At 62.5% G+C, this 21,281-nt stretch overlaps 2 protein-coding genes and 1 pseudogene across 2 annotated transcripts; all 3 read right to left on the bottom strand.

The window, feature by feature from the left end:
- Positions 1 to 1,712: 1,712 nt before the first annotated feature.
- Positions 1,713 to 2,629, bottom strand: LOC136021624 (ubiquitin carboxyl-terminal hydrolase 36-like). Its single transcript, XM_065694049.1, has 3 exons — positions 2,287 to 2,629; positions 1,975 to 2,090; positions 1,713 to 1,886 (listed from the first exon to the last, which is right to left on the bottom strand). The coding sequence occupies exons 1-3, from the start codon at positions 2,627 to 2,629 to the stop codon at positions 1,758 to 1,760; spliced, it is 588 nt and encodes a 195-aa protein (XP_065550121.1). The 3' UTR covers positions 1,713 to 1,757.
- Positions 2,630 to 4,653: 2,024 nt separating this feature from the next.
- Positions 4,654 to 9,936, bottom strand: LOC136021253 (ubiquitin carboxyl-terminal hydrolase 36-like). The gene is made up of 13 exons (XM_065693261.1): positions 9,684 to 9,936; positions 9,388 to 9,609; positions 8,765 to 8,875; positions 8,388 to 8,490; positions 8,083 to 8,150; positions 7,611 to 7,681; positions 7,409 to 7,491; positions 7,139 to 7,247; positions 6,747 to 6,887; positions 6,457 to 6,557; positions 6,246 to 6,375; positions 5,371 to 6,030; positions 4,654 to 4,861 (listed from the first exon to the last, which is right to left on the bottom strand). Exons 1-13 carry the CDS (start codon positions 9,934 to 9,936, stop codon positions 4,730 to 4,732), a joined length of 2,184 nt encoding a protein of 727 aa, XP_065549333.1. The 3' UTR covers positions 4,654 to 4,729.
- A 2,008-nt stretch (positions 9,937 to 11,944) lies between these two features.
- On the bottom strand, positions 11,945 to 20,848 carry LOC136021623 (ubiquitin carboxyl-terminal hydrolase 36-like; annotated as a pseudogene).
- Between the last annotated feature and the right edge of the window lie 433 nt (positions 20,849 to 21,281).

The following is a 21,281-nucleotide window of genomic DNA, read 5'->3' as shown; positions in this document are numbered from 1 at the left end:
ACACCTTAGACCTGACAGGGATGCTCAGCATGAAAGCACCTCCCAGGGCTGCGGTGGGTGCACGTGACGGAGCTGTCTCAGACGGGCAGCCCCATGGCACATGCCAGCACCGCTGCAACACGGGAATGGCTCAGAGAAAGCAGGACCCGAGGTGCGACGGGGGGGTTAAACAGAGGAGGAAGGGGATTCCATAGGGATGCTGCAGAGGGACTCTTTGTCAGGGACTGTAGTGACAGGACAAGGGGTAACGGGTTAAAACTTACACAGGGGAAGTTTAGATTGGATCTAAGGAGGAAATTCTTTCCTGTTAGGGTGGTGAGGCACTGGAATGGGTTGCCCAAGGAAGCTGGGAATGCTCCATCCCTGGCAGTGTTCAAGGCCAGGCTGGATGAAGCCTTGGGTGGGATGCTTTAGTGTGAGGTGTCCCTGCCCATGGCAGGGGGGTTGGAACTGGATGATCTTGAGGTCCTTTCCAACCCGAACTATTCTATGATTCCTGCGGCCGCACACCAGTGGGCTGGGTACTTGCACCTTATCTCACACAGAATCACACAGAATCACACAGAATCCCAAGGGTTGGAAGGGACCTAAAAAGATCATCTAGTCCAACCCCCCTGCAAGAGCAGGGTAACCTACAGTACATCACACAGGAACTTGTCCAGGCGGGCCTCACACAGTAACCTCCCTGCTGCCAAGCACAATCACTTCTAGGGTAGAACAACAAAGTGCAATGCACAACTGTCACAGACAGGAAAGCAGCCCATGAACCCTCGGCATTGCCCCCAGCAGCAGCCAGGTGCCTGCAGCTCATGGGGAGAACGGGCACCAGCACAGTGGCCAGCATGGACACCTCGGTTTGAGATCACGCCCAGACAGACTCCAGCCTCCTCAGCAAAGCCCTTGCTGGAGGAAAACGCACCTGCCCATCCACAGGAACCTGCCTCAGAGGCCTGCAGCAGGGGCATGAGCACAGCAGCACTGACCCCGCAGGCGGCTCACGCGCAGCAGCAGCAGCAGCAGCAGCAGCAGCGGCCCAGAGCCAGGGCAGGATGAGGCTGGCCCCAGTCAGAGCCGAGCAGGACCCAGGAGCCCACCCTGTGCGCTCGCCCCAGGCACCAGGAGCTGCTTCTCTCCCAGCGCTTCCTCCACCACCCCCGCTGCGGGAGCGGGGCCCGCTGGCCCTAACCCAGAGCTGAGCGCTACCGCATCACCAACACATCTTTATTGCCGGCCGCGGCCGCCCCGGCCCCGCGAGGCGCCAACCCCCGTGCGCGGCACGGGCAGGGCCGGTGAAAGTTAACGTTAACGGTGCCTCCAACGTGGAGAGGAGGGAAAGGGGGGGTAGGAGGGGGAAGGGCAGCCCCAGGCGCGGACCGCAGCCGGGGTCATGGGGCTGGAGCAGCAGCGACGGTCCTGAGGCACTTGGCAGGAGCCCCCCCCGAGCCGGGCTCCAGGCTTGGGGGGGAGAAAGGGCTGCTCCAGCCCTAGGCGCAGGGAAGCTGCTGAAGGAGCCCGGACGAGGCACGGTCCTCCCGGGCTCCTTCACAGCAGAAGGCAGGGACATGGGCGTGGAGCTGTGGGGAGCGGTGTCCTCTTCCCTCCACAGCAGCTCCCGGGACAGGCCTCCATGGCAGGGGCTGCTCCTGCCGCTCGCTGGCACTCGGGCTGGAAGGAAAGGAGCCGTGTGAGCACCCGCCATGCAGCTGCCCTGCGCCTGCCCCCTGCGGCTCTGCTCCGGGCCCCTGGACCTGCTCACCTCAGAGCCGGTGGCGCAGGCTCGCTGCCTTGGCCGGATGCGTCACTGCCCAGAAGCTGCGCTGGCGGTGCAGCCACTGGAAGGGGTTCTGGTGTCTCTGCTCCCTCCTCCGCTTTTTCACCTTCTTCACCTGTGCAGAGGCAGGAAGGCTCGGGGTCAGCACAAGGAGGCCCAAGGTTCTTCCCACCAGCCCAGCCAGGGATGGGGCCAGCACCCACCTTCCCTCTGTCAAACTCCTCATCCCACTCATCGAGGATGGTCTTCCTGCGAGCTGAGGCTGCAGACTGAATGGCATCCCAACTGACAGCCGAGACACCGCCATTCCAGGTCAAGACTGCAAGGCAGCGTTGTCAGCACAGAGCCCCAGGCCATGCTCCACGGCTCCCGCCAGCACAGGGCCAGGGTTGGAGCCCCTCACTCCAGGACCCCACCTGGGTGCAGCAGCCTGGCTCTAGCTCAGGCCCTGGCAGGGCTCAAGGCAGGGGAGCTGCGCTGCTGCTCGCCCACCCAGGCAAGAAGGGATTAATTACCTTGTTTGCCATAAGCTTTGTCCAAGGAATCCACAAGCAGCTGCTCCACCACTGTGGACTCCAGCTGGGTCATTGGTGCTGTGCCAGCCCCACGGCCATGTGCAGGCCTTTGGGCAGCAGGGCAGTGCCTGTGCCCAGCCCCAGCCTGGCTGTCCGCTGCCACTGTGGAAACAGGCAAGGTGAGCACGAGGCAGAGGCTCATCGTCCAAGGCAGATCCCGTGCCCCAAAAGACACTGTCAGGACCAACAATGTCATGAGGGTGCAGGGGACTTGGGCATACTGGGGCCTGTCCTGGGCAGGGAGGAGCTGGGGGTAAATTTTTACGCCAGCTGCCAAAGTCATTCGCACCGCAAGCATGACCCTGTGCCTGCAGCCTGGAGAGCTGGTGGCTTGTCTGCCCTAATGGCCCTTTGGAGCACTGGTGTGCAGTCTCTGGTGCTTACAGGTCTAGGCAGCTGCCTGGAAACGGGCGAGGTGCCTGAGGATTGGCGGATGGCAAAGGTCACACCAATCTATAAAAAGGGCAAGAAGGAGGACCCGGGTAATTATAGACCGGTCAGCCTTACCTCCATCCCTGGAAAGGTGATGGAACAACTTATTCTTGACTCCATCACTAGGCATATCAAGGATGAGGGGGTCATTAAGAACAGCCAACATGGTTTTATGAGGGGGAAGTCATGTATGACCAACCTTATAGCCTTCTATGAGGAAGTGACTAGGTGGAGGGATGATGGTAGAGCGGTAGATGTAGTTTTTCTTGATTTCAGTAAGGCATTTGATACTGTCTCCCACAGCATCCTCATAGATAAGCTAAAGAAGTGTGGGCTTGACGATCAAGTAGTGAGGTGGATCGAGAACTGGTTGAAAGGAAGAAGGCAGAGAGTTGTGGTCAATGGCGCAGAATCTAGCTGGAGGTCTGTGACTAGTGGAGTTCCTCAGGGGTCGGTGCTGGGACCGGTGCTGTTTAATATTTTCATCAATGACCTGGATGAGGGAACTGAGTGCACCCTCAGCAAGTTTGCTGATGACACAAAACTGGGAGGAGTGGCTGACACACCAGAGGACTGTGCTGCCATTCAGCGAGACCTGGACAGGCTGGAGAGTTGGGCGGGGAGAAACTTGATGAAATTTAACAAGGGCAAGTGTAGAGTCTTGCATCTGGGGAAGAACAACCCCATGTACCAGTACAGGTTGGGGGTTGACCTGCTGGAAAGCAGCGAAGGGGAAAGGGACCTGGGGGTCCTGGTGGATAGGAGGATGACCATGAGCCAGCAATGTGCTCTTGTGGCCAAGAAGGCAAATGGCATCTTAGGGTGCATTAGAAAGGGAGTGGTTAGTAGGTCAAGAGAGGTTCTCCTCCCCCTCTACTCAGCCTTGGTGAGGCCGCATCTGGAATATTGCGTCCAGTTCTGGGCCCCTCTGTTCAAGAAGGACAGGGAATTGCTGGAAGGAGTCCAGCGCAGAGCCACAAAGATGATGAAGGGAGTGGAACATCTCCCTTATGAGGAGAGGCTGAGGGAGCTGGGTCTCTTTAGCTTGGAGAAGAGGAGACTGAGGGGTGACCTCATCAATGTTTACAAATATGTAAAGGGTGGGTGTCAGGATGATGGAGCTAGGCTTTTTTCAGTGATATCCAGTGATAGGACAAGGGGCAATGGGTGTAAACTGGAGCATAGGAAGTTCCACGTTAACATCAGGAAGAACTTCTTTACTGTAAGAGTGACAGAGCACTGGAACAGGTTGCCCAGGGGGGTTGTGGAGTCTCCTACACTGGAGATATTCAAGGCCCGCCTGGACAAGTTCCTGTGTGATGTACTGTAGGTTACCCTGCTCTTGCAGGGGGGTTGGACTAGATGATCTTTTTAGGTCCCTTCCAACCCTTGGGATTCTGTGATTCTGTGGTGCTGCTCATCTTCCTCCTCTTTCCCTTTCTTTGCCCTCCTTGCAGCAAGGTGGGCTCCCAGTCTGGGTGGGCACGGGGGGATGACATGGGCCAGCTCTCCAGGGCCTGCGAGCCCGGCGCCTCCTCGTCACGACTGGGACCTGCTGCCTCCAGGCCCTCCAGGGGCTCAGAGGCCTTCACAGCAGGAGGACTCTCTTCTTCTTGTGTGGGATGGAGACCTCCTCTTGAGCCGCTGGAGCACCGAGGCTGCTGATTGCCTCATGCCGCCTCTTCTTTGTGAAGGAGCCAGTGGTGACCGGTCTGAGCTCCTCCCAGCTGCAGAGAGAAAGGTGGTGTGAGGGGTGGTGATGGACCAGCACTGTCCGGGGGGGAGGCTGGGTGCCGAGGGGCTGGGCTGGCCATGGGGCAGTCCAGAGCAGGGGAGCCAGATGCCGAAATCACCCCCGAGCCAGCGCCGAGGCCAGAATCACCTCGAGGAGCCCCCCGAGGCCGCAGGTGGCCTGGCTGCGGCGCAGGAGCCGGGCAGCGATGGGCACCGCTCACCTGCACGTGCCCAAAGGCAGCAGAGCCGAGCTGGGGCGGCTGCTGTTCGGTGGGAAGCTGCTGCCAGCGACTTGCGCGCGATGCCACGCGTGGTGGGCACTCCTGTGCAGCTTCCTGCCCTGCAGGGACTGGCACAAATAAAGACTTGGTGAGCTGAAGACAAGAGGATTCCGTCAGCCAAGAGGGGAAAGTCAAGAAGGGAGCCCAGGGAAAGGGGGCCTGCACGGGGGGAGGGAAGCGGGGTGGTGGAAGAGGAATCAGAAGTGCTTTTAGGTAGGAGCACAAAGGAAAAAAGGAAGCAAGGAAGTTTCAAGACCAGAAGCCCCGGGGCCCGGTGCTGAGCCCCGGCTGCACCGCTGTGCCCAGAGGGCAGCTCTGAGCCCTCCTGCTCCCGCTCGCCCCAGCGAGGGCTGGCGAGGCTGCCCTGTGTCCTCAGCAAGACAGGAGCCATCTCTCCTGCGTCACTCATGTGAACAGCAGCAGCTCTGCCCCCCCTCCGCAGCCTGGGCTGGGGCTCTCTCCACCCTCTCTGGCCAGGCACGATCCCCAGCCCCGGCTCTGCACTTGCTGCCATCACAAGCCCGCTTCTGAAGACACAAGGCACCTGCTGAAGGCCCCGGCAGAAGCTCAGGCTCACCTTTCTGGCAGAGAGCGCCAGCTTCTTGGCCGGTGGTGGTGATGTGCCGCTGCTCTGCCCCACAGCGGCGCTGGCCGACCAGGGGCATTTCGCCTTCCTGCGCCTGGTGGCTGTGGGGGCGGCCGGCGCGGCACTGGGGACGTCGGTGCCACGGTCCGTCTCCCGAGAGGTGCTGGAGCTGCTGGTTCTGCTCCCGGCCTCCTGGGAAACTGTGACCAGCTTCCCCACTGCAGCATGCGCTGGGCTGGCAGCACTGCTGCTTCCCGAGTCCTCCTCCGAGTCACGGGCTCTATGCGCAGTGCTCCCGGGCTGCTGGGTGAGGCCCAGCAGCACTGGGGATGTGGCCCGGGCAGGCGGCATCCTTTCCTCCCAGGAGCTCTGCTGGGGATGATCTGCTTCAGCTGAGCGTGCTCCGCTGGTGGTGCTGGAGCCCAGGGATGACGCGGACCTGGGAGGCTCTGGGCTCTGGGCTGCGGCACGGGGCAGCGCTGTGCCCACACAGGTGGCTTTGAAGGGCGCCCCGCTTGGCAGCGATGTAGCGGGCAGCTTCTCTGGGGCGGGGCCGTTCCGCAGCTCTGGTCCCGTACTCAATGTGCTGCGGTCCACGGGCACCCCGACCTCCGGCCCTGGCCCCCTCCTCTCTGGCCACACGCTGCGTCCCTGGACAAAGAGAGAGGGAGAAGTTCAGGGCGGAGAGAATTCAAGGAGCCAGGGGCACAAAGTGATCCTGCCCTCGGGGCCACGCAGGCACCCACGACCCAGCAGGATCCCTCCTGCAAAGAGCCTGCTCCCTGCCCGGCGGCAGCAGAGCGGCCCGAGGGACAGCACCTCCCAGCTCCCGTGAGCACTGCCCAAGAGCAGCCTCCAGGACTCACCAGTGATGGCAACAGGGGCCTGTGGCTCACAGTTTTCTTGGCCTCTTTGGAGACGGTGCCCTCGGAGCCAGTCAGCCTGGGGACAGCTCTGGCAATGGGCCTGTCCAAGCTCTTCTCTGGGCCGGAGAGCCTGGAAGACAAGGGCACGGGTTAACTGCGACTGTTTGACCAAATGAACCGCTCTCGATCAGAGAGCTGCAGGCGCTCCCACCTCACGTAGAACAGCAGGTAGGCCTCCTGGTTGAGGACCACGTCGACACTGGTGCAGCGGACCATACTGTCATTCATGTGATACCATTGCCCGTTGCTCGCCTGCAGAAGGAGAAAAGAGAATGGGGTTGGGCTGTGTCCAGGGCCTCTCCTGGCCCGAAGACCAGACTGGAGCACAGCCTGTACCCCGCATCCCTCCAGTGCTCACCACCGTGCACATCTGCTGGGCATCCTCCTTCCCGCACCCTGCAGGGACCCAGCAGCTCCCACCCCAGAGTGCCCCGGGCTCACCTTCACATAGCAGTAGTAGTGCCCCGTGTGGCAGCTGTACCCAGAGTGCACCAGCACTGCATACAGCCCATACATTACAGGATCCCCCTTGTCCTCTGACATGTACGGGCGGATGTCGAGGAACTCGGGGTACGGCACAGCCTGCAGAGGAAGAGAGGATGCCTCGGGAGCCTGCACAGCAGGCGGGTTTCTTGCTAGAGCAGGAGCAGCTCAGCTGGCCTGCGTGTCCATCTCCTGAGGGAGCAGGAGCTGCCCTCCCCAGGCAGAGGTCACCGTGAGGAAGGTGCCAGCACGAGCTGCTGGCGCGAGGCTGGCCAAGAGCGGCAGGACCTCCTCCCACCCTGCTGCTCCGGCAAGAAGACAGCCCGAGCTCTGCACTGCCGAGCGCTCACCTTGGTGATTTTCTGTCCACCACAGAAGAACCTCTTCAGTGACAGCGTGAGAACGTTGGAGGCTCGGTGGATGCTGAAGCGTTTTGTTGCCGAGACTCTGTTGTTGCATCTGCGCAGGAAGAGCTGTGTCATTCAAGCTGTTCCACCACCCAGATGATTGCCAGCTCTGGCCAAGTGGCAAACGCCATGGGAAATGACCCCGCAGGCACCAGGCACCTGCTCACGGCCACATCTGCTGGCCCAGGTCCCTGCCCACAGCCCCACACGCACCCTGCGCACAGGTAGGGGTTCTCCCCACCCAGCAGGTCTGGCTTCACAAACAGCTCCAGCGCCTTGCGTAGGTCTTTGGCTTGCTGCAAGGACGGAGGAGAGGTGAGCGCACGGCTGGCCCGGCCAGGCCACAGCCCCGCTCCCTGCCGCAATGCCGGCCCCAGGAGAGCAGGAGCACCGCGTCCCCAGCCCGCTGCAGTACCCAGATCTCCAGTGGCAGGTCCAGGAAAGGGTCGTACGTGTCCGAGACGCTCTTGCACGCCAAACACTTCACTGCAAAGGGAAGAGCAATGAGCACACCCTGGCACACCAACCTGCACCCGTCGCCACCCAGCACAGTGCAGGAACTGCCTCCCCCTCTCCGGGCTCGAGCTCTGGGACGGGAGCACCAGGAGGCACAGAGGAAGGCTGCCAATTCCACTGCGTGCTGGCACAGCAAGTGTTGCCAGGGGGTCCATTTCCTGGTGGCGATGAGCTGGGCATCCACGGCCGACAGCTCTTGCCGTCGCCACAACCGGGCTCCTGACCCACAGGTCCCACGGGACTGACCGACTGCAGCTCCGGATCACGTCCATGTGCTCAGTGATTTTCCCAAAGCATTTTAACTACAGGGCTCCCGGCAAAGCAACAGCCCCGAGTGACTGCAGGCCTGGGGCCTGGCACCGAGCACTCACCACGGGATCGCAGGTAGCCGCCAAAGATCCGGTGGACCAGTGTCGTTGCCTGGGTCTCGCAATCCAACCTAGAGACAGCAGCACCGGCTCTCACACCGTCCCTGCACCACGGCCGCCCCGCGGCCGCCACGGTGTCCTCAGCACAAACTCCTGGCTGGAGCTCAGGGCTGGGCGCTGCAGGGGCAACGCAGCTTCCGGGGCAAGGGCCCAGGAACGCAAGTGCCGCCCGGGGAACACGCTGACCCCACAGCGAGAGGACAGCGGAGAAGAGCAGGGACAGCCCATCAGAGAGAGGCCCCACGTACCTGGTGCAGCCACTCAGGCAGGACTGCTGCATGGCGTCGATGGTGTAACGCAGGAATTCATGCGCGTCCTCCTGCTGACCGAAGCGCATGCGCCCAGCGATCTCTGCAGGAGAGGGAGCAATCAGCCCCGGCACGTGCTGCGAGACACAGACCCCACCTCCCGCGGTGGCCCCAGCGGTTGAGCCCCCTCAAACCAAAGCGGACGGCAGAGTCCTGTCCGCTACGGGGGAACCCCACACACAGCCCATGAGGTCACCAGGTCCCCGCAGGCTCCATGAGCTCTGCTGGCCTCTTCTCAAAGGTTCTGCTCACACACTACTCCCTGCTCTCCAGCACGGCTATGGGAGGGGTGGGGAGCACAGGGGAGTCATTCCTACCCTTGAGGTCTTGGACAAAGGCCGTTGGCTCTATCACGCTCCCACTGTTCGCAAAAGCCTGAGCCACGTGATTCTGCATGATACAGATCATGCAGAAGCTGCCTTGGTCACCTGTGGCAGAGGAGAAGATGACAGGAGGTTGGGGACAAACGCAGGAGAGGTCAGAGCAGTACAGGAGATGGGGCAGGAGATGGGAGATGCGATAGTACAGGTTGGAGCGATGCCTATCACATTGCCTTTCTAAGCCACGCATCAACAGCATCTGCTGCCTGCACGCAGCCTTCCGCCCTCACGCAGGCTGGGGCTGTTTGGGACGTCCAGCTCAGTCCCCACGAAGCCAGCAGATCCCGCTGGAGCCATCTTAGCCCTGGCTACACCCACCATGGACACAAGGGTCCCCAGACGCAAGGATGCAAAGCTCAGGGATGCAGCTATGGCCGGGAAAAGGGAGCCGTACACAGGAACAGCACCTCCGTGGGGAAGTGGCAGGAGGGAGCAGAGAAGGTTCCTCCTGACACCCCCATGGCCCTTGCCAGAGCCACGTGTGCTGAGATACTGAGCCCAGCACGGGGCGCAGGGACCTGCCAGCACAGCCGCCCGCCGAGCCAGGCCCCACTACTCACTGGTGCAGCGGTGCTCCTTGGAAAGCAGGTAGTTAGCGAGCGGCGGGGTGTACGTGAGGCACTGCACGGTGGAGTTCAGGAAACATGTGTTCCCGAGGTTACGCAGTCCCGCGCCGATCGGGTGCACCCGCTGCCACTGCATGGACAGGCGCTCCACGGGGAACAGCACCACCTGGGGCGCAGGGATCCCGTCCCCTGGGCCCACTGGGGCGTCGCTGCTCTCTGTGGGATGAGGAATGGTGGGTGAGCTGCGCAGTGCGGGCTGCGCTTGTGCCCACTGAGTCCCCGGCACTTACCCTGCTTGACCTGCTGCTCCTCCTCGGGGCCGCACTGGGGTCCGGCAGCCTTGGCTGGGGAGCTCATGCGCCCTAAGGTGCTGCAGATCTTCTGCAGCTGCTGGAAGAAGCTCCAGGGGGCGAGTTCACTCTCGGCCTTCTGCGGCAGCACCTTCTTGACAGCCCGAGCCAGCAGATCGGCCACCTTCCCTCTCCTGCTCATCTCCCGCCGGGCCCGCTTCATTATCTTCCGCAGCTTCTCCATGACCGGCATGGTGAGGCCTGGCGCTCTCGGCTGCAGGGAGAGGCGGGCAGTTGAGTGGGGGACACTGGGCCGCTCTGTTCCCACCGCAGGACCGCGTGTTGCTGGCACAACAGCACACGGCCTGGGCCGGCCCTGCCACCGCCGCGGGCACCGGCCCGACACCGGCAGGGCCCTGACCGGCATTCCCCGCCTGGGCCCCCCCCCCCACCGCGCGCCAGACGCAGGTGTCCCGAGGAGCAGGGGCCGCTGTTCCCGCACCCAATGAACGGCGCCCAACCCTCGGGGCCTGCCCCGTCAGCCGCTTGCAGGGCTCGAAGCCCGCTCCTCCGCGTCCGTCCAACCAGCCGCCTGGAGCCGACGGCTCCGCCCGATCAGCCGCGTGCTGAAGCCGTGGAAGGAAGCTCACGCTCCGCCTCCTCGGCCCGCCCAGCTCCGGGCGAGAGGACTGAGCCGAGGGTGCGGCTGCGGCGCTTATATAGTGCCGGGGGCAGCGCTGCGGCAGGGGCTTTGTGACGTGCCTACCGCGGCCCCGGGCAGCGCCCGGCGGGGACACGCCCTCCCCCCCAGCCCCCCAGGAGCGGCGGCGGGGCCCGGCGGGGGCACGAGCATCGGCAGGGTCACAATGAGAGCACAGAGCCGGCGGCAGAACAAGTGGCGATATTAAACTCGGACAAACTACCAGCAGCAATGGCACGTGTGATACAGCCATACAGCGCGCGGGCGGGACGAGGGGCCCTGGAGGTGGGGGTTTTCTTTTCGTTTTAATGTTTCTCTTCAATACGTTGAACTTGCCCGGACTGCTCCAGTACGACACCTTAGACCTGACAGGGATGCTCAGCATGAAAGCACCTCCCAGGGCTGCAGTGGGTGCACGTGACGGAGCTGTCTCAGACGGGCAGCCCCATGGCACATGCCAGCACCGCTGCAACACGGGAATGGCTCAGAGACAGCAGGACCCGAGGTGCGACGGGGGGGTTAAACAGAGGAGGAAGGGGATTCCATAGGGATGCTGCAGAGGGACTCTTTGTCAGGGACTGTAGTGACAGGACAAGGGGTAACGGGTTAAAACTTACACAGGGGAAGTTTAGATTGGATCTAAGGAGGAAATTCTTTCCTGTTAGGGTGGTGAGGCACTGGAATGGGTTGCCCAAGGAAGCTGGGAATGCTCCATCCCTGGCAGTGTTCAAGGCCAGGCTGGATGAAGCCTTGGGTGGGATGCTTTAGTGTGAGGTGTCCCTGCCCATGGCAGGGGGGTTGGAACTGGATGATCTTGAGGTCCTTTCCAACCCGAACTATTCTATGATTCCTGCGGCCGCACACCAGTGGGCTGGGTACTTGCACCTTATCTCACACAGAATCACACAGAATCACACAGAATCCCAAGGGTTGGAAGGGACCTAAAAAGATCATCTAGTCCAACCCCCCTGCAAGAGCAGGGTAACCTACAGTACATCACACAGGAACTTGTCCAGGCGGGCCTCACACAGTAACCTCCCTGCTGCCAAGCACAATCACTTCTAGGGTAGAACAACAAAGTGCAATGCACAACTGTCACAGACAGGAAAGCAGCCCATGAACCCTCGGCATTGCCCCCAGCAGCAGCCAGGTGCCTGCAGCTCATGGGGAGAACGGGCACCAGCACAGTGGCCAGCATGGACACCTCGGTTTGAGATCACGCCCAGACAGACTCCAGCCTCCTCAGCAAAGCCCTTGCTGGAGGAAAACGCACCTGCCCATCCACAGGAACCTGCCTCAGAGGCCTGCAGCAGGGGCATGAGCACAGCAGCACTGACCCCGCAGGCGGCTCACGCGCAGCAGCAGCAGCAGCAGCAGCAGCAGCGGCCCAGAGCCAGGGCAGGATGAGGCTGGCCCCAGTCAGAGCCGAGCAGGACCCAGGAGCCCACCCTGTGCGCTCGCCCCAGGCACCAGGAGCTGCTTCTCTCCCAGCGCTTCCTCCACCACCCCCGCTGCGGGAGCGGGGCCCGCTGGCCCTAACCCAGAGCTGAGCGCTACCGCATCACCAACACATCTTTATTGCCGGCCGCGGCCGCCCCGGCCCCGCGAGGCGCCAACCCCCGTGCGCGGCACGGGCAGGGCCGGTGAAAGTTAACGTTAACGGTGCCTCCAACGTGGAGAGGAGGGAAAGGGGGGGTAGGAGGGGGAAGGGCAGCCCCAGGCGCGGACCGCAGCCGGGGTCATGGGGCTGGAGCAGCAGCGACGGTCCTGAGGCACTTGGCAGGAGCCCCCCCCGAGCCGGGCTCCAGGCTTGGGGGGGAGAAAGGGCTGCTCCAGCCCTAGGCGCAGGGAAGCTGCTGAAGGAGCCCGGACGAGGCACGGTCCTCCCGGGCTCCTTCACAGCAGAAGGCAGGGACATGGGCGTGGAGCTGTGGGGAGCGGTGTCCTCTTCCCTCCACAGCAGCTCCCGGGACAGGCCTCCATGGCAGGGGCTGCTCCTGCCGCTCGCTGGCATTCGGGCTGGAAGGAAAGGAGCCGTGTGAGCACCCGCCATGCAGCTGCCCTGCGCCTGCCCCCTGCGGCTCTGCTCCGGGCCCCTGGACCTGCTCACCTCAGAGCCGGTGGCGCAGGCTCGCTGCCTTGGCCGGATGCGTCACTGCCCAGAAGCTGCGCTGGCGGTGCAGCCACTGGAAGGGGTTCTGGTGTCTCTGCTCCCTCCTCCGCTTTTTCACCTTCTTCACCTGTGCAGAGGCAGGAAGGCTCGGGGTCAGCACAAGGAGGCCCAAGGTTCTTCCCACCAGCCCAGCCAGGGATGGGGCCAGCACCCACCTTCCCTCTGTCAAACTCCTCATCCCACTCATCGAGGATGGTCTTCCTGCGAGCTGAGGCTGCAGACTGAATGGCATCCCAACTGACAGCCGAGACACCGCCATTCCAGGTCAAGACTGCAAGGCAGCGTTGTCAGCACAGAGCCCCAGGCCATGCTCCACGGCTCCCGCCAGCACAGGGCCAGGGTTGGAGCCCCTCACTCCAGGACCCCACCTGGGTGCAGCAGCCTGGCTCTAGCTCAGGCCCTGGCAGGGCTCAAGGCAGGGGAGCTGCGCTGCTGCTCGCCCACCCAGGCAAGAAGGGATTAATTACCTTGTTTGCCATAAGCTTTGTCCAAGGAATCCACAAGCAGCTGCTCCACCACTGTGGACTCCAGCTGGGTCATTGGTGCTGTGCCAGCCCCACGGCCATGTGCAGGCCTTTGGGCAGCAGGGCAGTGCCTGTGCCCAGCCCCAGCCTGGCTGTCCGCTGCCACTGTGGAAACAGGCAAGGTGAGCACGAGGCAGAGGCTCATCGTCCAAGGCAGATCCCGTGCCCCAAAAGACACTGTCAGGACCAACAATGTCATGAGGGTGCAGGGGACTTGGGCATACTGGGGCCTGTCCTGGGCAGGGAGGAGCTGGGGGTAAATTTTTACGCCAGCTGCCAAAGTCATTCGCACCGCAAGCATGACCCTGTGCCTGCAGCCTGGAGAGCTGGTGGCTTGTCTGCCCTAATGGCCCTTTGGAGCACTGGTGTGCAGTCTCTGGTGCTTACAGGTCTAGGCAGCTGCCTGGAAACGGGCGAGGTGCCTGAGGATTGGCGGATGGCAAAGGTCACACCAATCTATAAAAAGGGCAAGAAGGAGGACCCGGGTAATTATAGACCGGTCAGCCTTACCTCCATCCCTGGAAAGGTGATGGAACAACTTATTCTTGACTCCATCACTAGGCATATCAAGGATGAGGGGGTCATTAAGAACAGCCAACATGGTTTTATGAGGGGGAAGTCATGTATGACCAACCTTATAGCCTTCTATGAGGAAGTGACTAGGTGGAGGGATGATGGTAGAGCGGTAGATGTAGTTTTTCTTGATTTCAGTAAGGCATTTGATACTGTCTCCCACAGCATCCTCATAGATAAGCTAAAGAAGTGTGGGCTTGACGATCAAGTAGTGAGGTGGATCGAGAACTGGTTGAAAGGAAGAAGGCAGAGAGTTGTGGTCAATGGCGCAGAATCTAGCTGGAGGTCTGTGACTAGTGGAGTTCCTCAGGGGTCGGTGCTGGGACCGGTGCTGTTTAATATTTTCATCAATGACCTGGATGAGGGAACTGAGTGCACCCTCAGCAAGTTTGCTGATGACACAAAACTGGGAGGAGTGGCTGACACACCAGAGGACTGTGCTGCCATTCAGCGAGACCTGGACAGGCTGGAGAGTTGGGCGGGGAGAAACTTGATGAAATTTAACAAGGGCAAGTGTAGAGTCTTGCATCTGGGGAAGAACAACCCCATGTACCAGTACAGGTTGGGGGTTGACCTGCTGGAAAGCAGCGAAGGGGAAAGGGACCTGGGGGTCCTGGTGGATAGGAGGATGACCATGAGCCAGCAATGTGCTCTTGTGGCCAAGAAGGCAAATGGCATCTTAGGGTGCATTAGAAAGGGAGTGGTTAGTAGGTCAAGAGAGGTTCTCCTCCCCCTCTACTCAGCCTTGGTGAGGCCGCATCTGGAATATTGCGTCCAGTTCTGGGCCCCTCTGTTCAAGAAGGACAGGGAATTGCTGGAAGGAGTCCAGCGCAGAGCCACAAAGATGATGAAGGGAGTGGAACATCTCCCTTATGAGGAGAGGCTGAGGGAGCTGGGTCTCTTTAGCTTGGAGAAGAGGAGACTGAGGGGTGACCTCATCAATGTTTACAAATATGTAAAGGGTGGGTGTCAGGATGATGGAGCTAGGCTTTTTTCAGTGATATCCAGTGATAGGACAAGGGGCAATGGGTGTAAACTGGAGCATAGGAAGTTCCACGTTAACATCAGGAAGAACTTCTTTACTGTAAGAGTGACAGAGCACTGGAACAGGTTGCCCAGGGGGGTTGTGGAGTCTCCTACACTGGAGATATTCAAGGCCCGCCTGGACAAGTTCCTGTGTGATGTACTGTAGGTTACCCTGCTCTTGCAGGGGGGTTGGACTAGATGATCTTTTTAGGTCCCTTCCAACCCTTGGGATTCTGTGATTCTGTGGTGCTGCTCATCTTCCTCCTCTTTCCCTTTCTTTGCCCTCCTTGCAGCAAGGTGGGCTCCCAGTCTGGGTGGGCACGGGGGGATGACATGGGCCAGCTCTCCAGGGCCTGCGAGCCCGGCGCCTCCTCGTCACGACTGGGACCTGCTGCCTCCAGGCCCTCCAGGGGCTCAGAGGCCTTCACAGCAGGAGGACTCTCTTCTTCTTGTGTGGGATGGAGACCTCCTCTTGAGCCGCTGGAGCACCGAGGCTGCTGATTGCCTCGTGCCGCCTCTTCTTTGTGAAGGAGCCAGTGGTGACCGGTCTGAGCTCCTCCCAGCTGCAGAGAGAAAGGTGGTGTGAGGGGTGGTGATGGACCAGCACTGTCCGGGGGGGAGGCTGGGTGCTGAGGGGCTGGGCTGGCCATGGGGCAGTCCAGAGCAGGGGAGCCAGATGCCGAAATCACCCCCGAGCCAGCGCCGAGGCCAGAATCACCTCGAGGAGCCCCCCGAGGCCGCAGGTGGCCTGGCTGCGGCGCAGGAGCCGGGCAGCGATGGGCACCGCTCACCTGCACGTGCCCAAAGGCAGCAGAGCCGAGCTGGGGCGGCTGCTGTTCGGTGGGAAGCTGCTGCCAGCGACTTGCGCGCGATGCCACGCGTGGTGGGCACTCCTGTGCAGCTTCCTGCCCTGCAGGGACTGGCACAAATAAAGACTTGGTGAGCTGAAGACAAGAGGATTCCGTCAGCCAAGAGGGGAAAGTCAAGAAGGGAGCCCAGGGAAAGGGGGCCTGCACGGGGGGAGGGAAGCGGGGTGGTGGAAGAGGAATCAGAAGTGCTTTTAGGTAGGAGCACAAAGGAAAAAAGGAAGCAAGGAAGTTTCAAGACCAGAAGCCCCGGGGCCCGGTGCTGAGCCCCGGCTGCACCGCTGTGCCCAGAGGGCAGCTCTGAGCCCTCCTGCTCCCGCTCGCCCCAGCGAGGGCTGGCGAGGCTGCCCTGTGTCCTCAGCAAGACAGGAGCCATCTCTCCTGCGTCACTCATGTGAACAGCAGCAGCTCTGCCCCCCCTCCGCAGCCTGGGCTGGGGCTCTCTCCACCCTCTCTGGCCAGGCACGATCCCCAGCCCCGGCTCTGCACTTGCTGCCATCACAAGCCCGCTTCTGAAGACACAAGGCACCTGCTGAAGGCCCCGGCAGAAGCTCAGGCTCACCTTTCTGGCAGAGAGCGCCAGCTTCTTGGCCGGTGGTGGTGATGTGCCGCTGCTCTGCCCCACAGCGGCGCTGGCCGACCAGGGGCATTTCGCCTTCCTGCGCCTGGTGGCTGTGGGGGCGGCCGGCGCGGCACTGGGGACGTCGGTGCCACGGTCCGTCTCCCGAGAGGTGCTGGAGCTGCTGGTTCTGCTCCCGGCCTCCTGGGAAACTGTGACCAGCTTCCCCACTGCAGCATGCGCTGGGCTGGCAGCACTGCTGCTTCCCGAGTCCTCCTCCGAGTCACGGGCTCTATGCGCAGTGCTCCCGGGCTGCTGGGTGAGGCCCAGCAGCACTGGGGATGTGGCCCGGGCAGGCGGCATCCTTTCCTCCCAGGAGCTCTGCTGGGGATGATCTGCTTCAGCTGAGCGTGCTCCGCTGGTGGTGCTGGAGCCCAGGGATGACGCGGACCTGGGAGGCTCTGGGCTCTGGGCTGCGGCACGGGGCAGCGCTGTGCCCACACAGGTGGCTTTGAAGGGCGCCCCGCTTGGCAGCGATGTAGCGGGCAGCTTCTCTGGGGCGGGGCCGTTCCGCAGCTCTGGTCCCGTACTCAATGTGCTGCGGTCCACGGGCACCCCGACCTCCGGCCCTGGCCCCCTCCTCTCTGGCCACACGCTGCGTCCCTGGACAAAGAGAGAGGGAGAAGTTCAGGGCGGAGAGAATTCAAGGAGCCAGGGGCACAAAGTGATCCTGCCCTCGGGGCCACGCAGGCACCCACGACCCAGCAGGATCCCTCCTGCAAAGAGCCTGCTCCCTGCCCGGCTGCAGCAGAGCGGCCCGAGGGACAGCACCTCCCAGCTCCTGTGAGCACTGCCCAAGAGCAGCCTCCAGGACTCACCAGTGATGGCAACAGGGGCCTGTGGCTCACAGTTTTCTTGGCCTCTTTGGAGACGGTGCCCTCGGAGCCAGTCAGCCTGGGGACAGCTCTGGCAATGGGCCTGTCCAAGCTCTTCTCTGGGCCGGAGAGCCTGGAAGACAAGGGCACGGGTTAACTGCGACTGTTTGACCAAATGAACCGCTCTCGATCAGAGAGCTGCAGGCGCTCCCACCTCACGTAGAACAGCAGGTAGGCCTCCTGGTTGAGGACCACGTCGACACTGGTGCAGCGGACCATACTGTCATTCATGTGATACCATTGCCCGTTGCTCGCCTGCAGAAGGAGAAAAGAGAATGGGGTTGGGCTGTGTCCAGGGCCTCTCCTGGCCCGAAGACCAGACTGGAGCACAGCCTGTACCCCGCATCCCTCCAGTGCTCACCACCGTGCACATCTGCTGGGCATCCTCCTTCCCGCACCCTGCAGGGACCCAGCAGCTCCCACCCCAGAGTGCCCCGGGCTCACCTTCACATAGCAGTAGTAGTGCCCCGTGTGGCAGCTGTACCCAGAGTGCACCAGCACTGCATACAGCCCATACATTACAGGATCCCCCTTGTCCTCTGACATGTACGGGCGGATGTCGAGGAACTCGGGGTACGGCACAGCCTGCAGAGGAAGAGAGGATGCCTCGGGAGCCTGCACAGCAGGCGGGTTTCTTGCTAGAGCAGGAGCAGCTCAGCTGTCCTGCGTGTCCATCTCCTGAGGGAGCAGGAGCTGCCCTCCCCAGGCAGAGGTCACCGTGACGAAGGTGCCAGCACGAGCTGCTGGCGCGAGGCTGGCCAAGAGCGGCAGGACCTCCTCCCACCCTGCTGCTCCGGCAAGAAGACAGCCCGAGCTCTGCACTGCCGAGCGCTCACCTTGGTGATTTTCTGTCCACCACAGAAGAACCTCTTCAGTGACAGCGTGAGAACATTGGAGGCTCGGTGGATGCTGAAGCGTTTTGTTGCCGAGACTCTGTTGTTGCATCTGCGCAGGAAGAGCTGTGTCATTCAAGCTGTTCCACCACCCAGATGATTGCCAGCTCTGGCCAAGTGGCAAACGCCATGGGAAATGACCCCGCAGGCACCAGGCACCTGCTCACGGCCACATCTGCTGGCCCAGGTCCCTGCCCACAGCCCCACACGCACCCTGCGCACAGGTAGGGGTTCTCCCCACCCAGCAGGTCTGGCTTCACAAACAGCTCCAGCGCCTTGCGTAGGTCTTTGGCTTGCTGCAAGGACGGAGGAGAGGTGAGCGCACGGCTGGCCCGGCCAGGCCACAGCCCCGCTCCCTGCCGCAATGCCGGCCCCAGGGAGAGCAGGAGCACCCGCGTCCCCAGCCCGCTGCAGTATCCCAGATCTCCAGTGGCAGGTCCAGGAAAGGGTCGTACGTGTCCGAGACGCTCTTGCACGCCAAACACTCCACTGCAAAGGGAAGAGCAATGAGCACACCCTGGCACACCAACCTGCACCCGTCGCCACCCAGCACAGTGCAGGAACTGCCTCCCCCTCTCCGGGCTCGAGCTCTGGGACGGGAGCACCAGGAGGCACAGAGGAAGGCTGCCAATTCCACTGCGTGCTGGCACAGCAAGTGTTGCCAGGGGGTCCATTTCCTGGTGGCGATGAGCTGGGCATCCACGGCCGACAGCTCTTGCCGTCGCCACAAACCGGGCTCCTGACCCACAGGTCCCACGGGACTGACCGACTGCAGCTCCGGATCACGTCCATGTGCTCAGTGATTTTCCCAAAGCATTTTAACTACAGGGCTCCCGGCAAAGCAACAGCCCCGAGTGGACTGCAGGCCTGGGGCCTGCACCGAGCACTCACCACGGGATCGCAGGTAGCCGCCAAAGATCCGGTGGACCAGTGTCGTTGCCTGGGTCTCGCAATCCAACCTAGAGACAGCAGCACCGGCTCTCACACCGTCCTGCACCACGGCCACCCCGCGGCCGCACGGTGTCCTCAGCACAAACTCCTGGCTGGAGCTCAGGGCTGGGCGCTGCAGGGGCAACGCAGCTTCCCGGGGCAAGGGCCCAGGAACGCAAGTGCCGCCCGGGGAACATGCTGACCCCACAGCGAGAGGACAGCGGAGAAGAGCAGGGACAGCCCATCAGAGAGAGGCCCCACGTACCTGGTGCAGCCACTCAGGCAGGACTGCTGCATGGCGTCGATGGTGTAACGCAGGAATTCATGCGCCGTCCTCCTGCTGACCGAAGCGCATGCGCCCAGCGATCTCTGCAGGAGAGGGAGCAATCAGCCCCGGCACGTGCTGCGAGACACAGACCCCACCTCCCGCGGTGGCCCCAGCGGTTGAGCATCAAACCAAAGCGGACGGCAGAGTCCTGTCCGCTACGGGGGAACCCCACACACAGCCCATGAGGTCACCAGGTCCCCGCAGGCTCCATGAGCTCTGCTGGCCTCTTCTCAAAGGTTCTGCTCACACACTACTCCCTGCTCTCCAGCACGGCTATGGGAGGGGTGGGGAGCACAGGGGAGTCATTCCTACCCTTGAGGTCTTGGACAAAGGCCGTTGGCTCTATCACGCTCCCACTGTTCGCAAAAGCCTGAGCCACGTGATTCTGCATGATACAGATCATGCAGAAGCTGCCTTGGTCACCTGTGGCAGAGGAGAAGATGACAGGAGGTTGGGGACAAACGCAGGAGAGGTCAGAGCAGTACAGGAGATGGGGCAGGAGATGGGAGATGCGATAGTACAGGTCGGAGCGATGCCTATCACATTGCCTTTCTAAGCCACGCATCAACAGCATCTGCTGCCTGCACGCAGCCTTCCGCCCTCACGCAGGCTGGGGCTGTTTGGGACGTCCAGCTCAGTCCCCACGAAGCCAGCAGATCCCGCTGGAGCCATCTTAGCCCTGGCTACACCCACCATGGACACAAGGGTCCCCAGACGCAAGGATGCAAAGCTCAGGGATGCAGCTATGGCCGGGAAAAGGGAGCCGTACACAGGAACAGCACCTCCGTGGGGAAGTGGCAGGAGGGAGCAGAGAAGGTTCCTCCTGACACCCCCATGGCCCTTGCCAGAGCCACGTGTGCTGAGATACTGAGCCCAGCACGGGGCGCAGGGACCTGCCAGCACAGCCGCCCGCCGAGCCAGGCCCCACTACTCACTGGTGCAGCGGTGCTCCTTGGAAAGCAGGTAGTTAGCGAGCGGCGGGGTGTACGTGAGGCACTGCACGGTGGAGTTCAGGAAACATGTGTTCCCGAGGTTACGCAGTCCCGCGCCGATCGGGTGCACCCGCTGCCACTGCATGGACAGGCGCTCCACGGGGAACAGCACCACCTGGGGCGCAGGGATCCCGTCCCCTGGGCCCACTGGGGCGTCGCTGCTCTCTGTGGGATGAGGAATGGTGGGTGAGCTGCGCAGTGCGGGCTGCGCTTGTGCCCACTGAGTCCCCGGCACTTACCCTGCTTGACCTGCTGCTCCTCCTCGGGGCCGCACTGGGGTCCGGCAGCCTTGGCTGGGGAGCTCATGCGCCCTAAGGTGCTGCAGATCTTCTGCAGCTGCTGGAAGAAGCTCCAGGGGGCGAGTTCACTCTCGGCCTTCTGCGGCAGCACCTTCTTGACAGCCCGAGCCAGCAGATCTGCCACCTTCCCTCTCCTGCTCATCTCCCGCCGGGCCCGCTTCATTATCTTCCGCAGCTTCTCCATGACCGGCATGGTGAGGCCTGGCGCTCTCGGCTGCAGGGAGAGGCGGGCAGTTGAGTGGGGGACACTGGGCCGCTCTGTTCCCACCGCAGGACCGCGTGTTGCTGGCACAACAGCACACGGCCTGGGCCGGCCCTGCCACCGCCGCGGGCACCGGCCCGACACCGGCAGGGCCCTGACCGGCATTCCCCGCCTGGGCCCCCCCCCCCACCGCGCGCCAGACGCAGGTGTCCCGAGGAGCAGGGGCCGCTGTTCCCGCACCCAATGAACGGCGCCCAACCCTCGGGGCCTGCCCCGTCAGCCGCTTGCAGGGCTCGAAGCCCGCTCCTCCGCGTCCGTCCAACCAGCCGCCTGGAGCCGACGGCTCCGCCCGATCAGCCGCGTGCTGAAGCCGTGGAAGGAAGCTCACGCTCCGCCTCCTCGGCCCGCCCAGCTCCGGGCGAGAGGACTGAGCCGAGGGTGCGGCTGCGGCGCTTATATAGTGCCGGGGGCAGCGCTGCGGCAGGGGCTTTGTGACGTGCCTACCGCGGCCCCGGGCAGCGCCCGGCGGGGACACGCCCTCCCCCCCAGCCCCCCAGGAGCGGCGGCGGGGCCCGGCGGGGGCACGAGCATCGGCAGG

The sequence above is a fragment of the Lathamus discolor genome, chromosome 13, assembly GCF_037157495.1.
Source record: "Lathamus discolor isolate bLatDis1 chromosome 13, bLatDis1.hap1, whole genome shotgun sequence".
Classification (NCBI taxonomy): Eukaryota; Metazoa; Chordata; class Aves; order Psittaciformes; family Psittacidae; genus Lathamus; species Lathamus discolor.
Note: the sequence above shows the minus strand (reverse complement) of the source record. Positions and strands in the feature narration are given on the sequence as shown.

What these genes read in the sequence shown, in the direction of transcription:
- LOC136021624 (XM_065694049.1), bottom strand. Translation starts at nt 2,629, where the DNA reads ATGACTTTGGCAGCTGGCGTAAAAATTTACCCCCAGCTCCTCCCTGCC. An exon ending in CAAAGCTTATGGCAAACAAG is followed by an intron (nt 2,091 to 2,286) that starts GTAATTAATCCC and finishes GCTGCCTTGCAG; the next exon opens with TCTTGACCTGGAATGGCGGT. An exon ending in AGGAGTTTGACAGAGGGAAG is followed by an intron (nt 1,887 to 1,974) that starts GTGGGTGCTGGC and finishes GCCTCTGCACAG; the next exon opens with GTGAAGAAGGTGAAAAAGCG.
- LOC136021253 (XM_065693261.1), bottom strand. Translation starts at nt 9,936, where the DNA reads ATGCCGGTCATGGAGAAGCTGCGGAAGATAATGAAGCGGGCCCGGCGG. An exon ending in CTTTGTCCAAGACCTCAAGG is followed by an intron (nt 8,491 to 8,764) that starts GTAGGAATGACT and finishes CCTCTCCTGCAG; the next exon opens with AGATCGCTGGGCGCATGCGC. An exon ending in AACCCCTACCTGTGCGCAGG is followed by an intron (nt 7,248 to 7,408) that starts GTGCGTGTGGGG and finishes CTTCCTGCGCAG; the next exon opens with ATGCAACAACAGAGTCTCGG.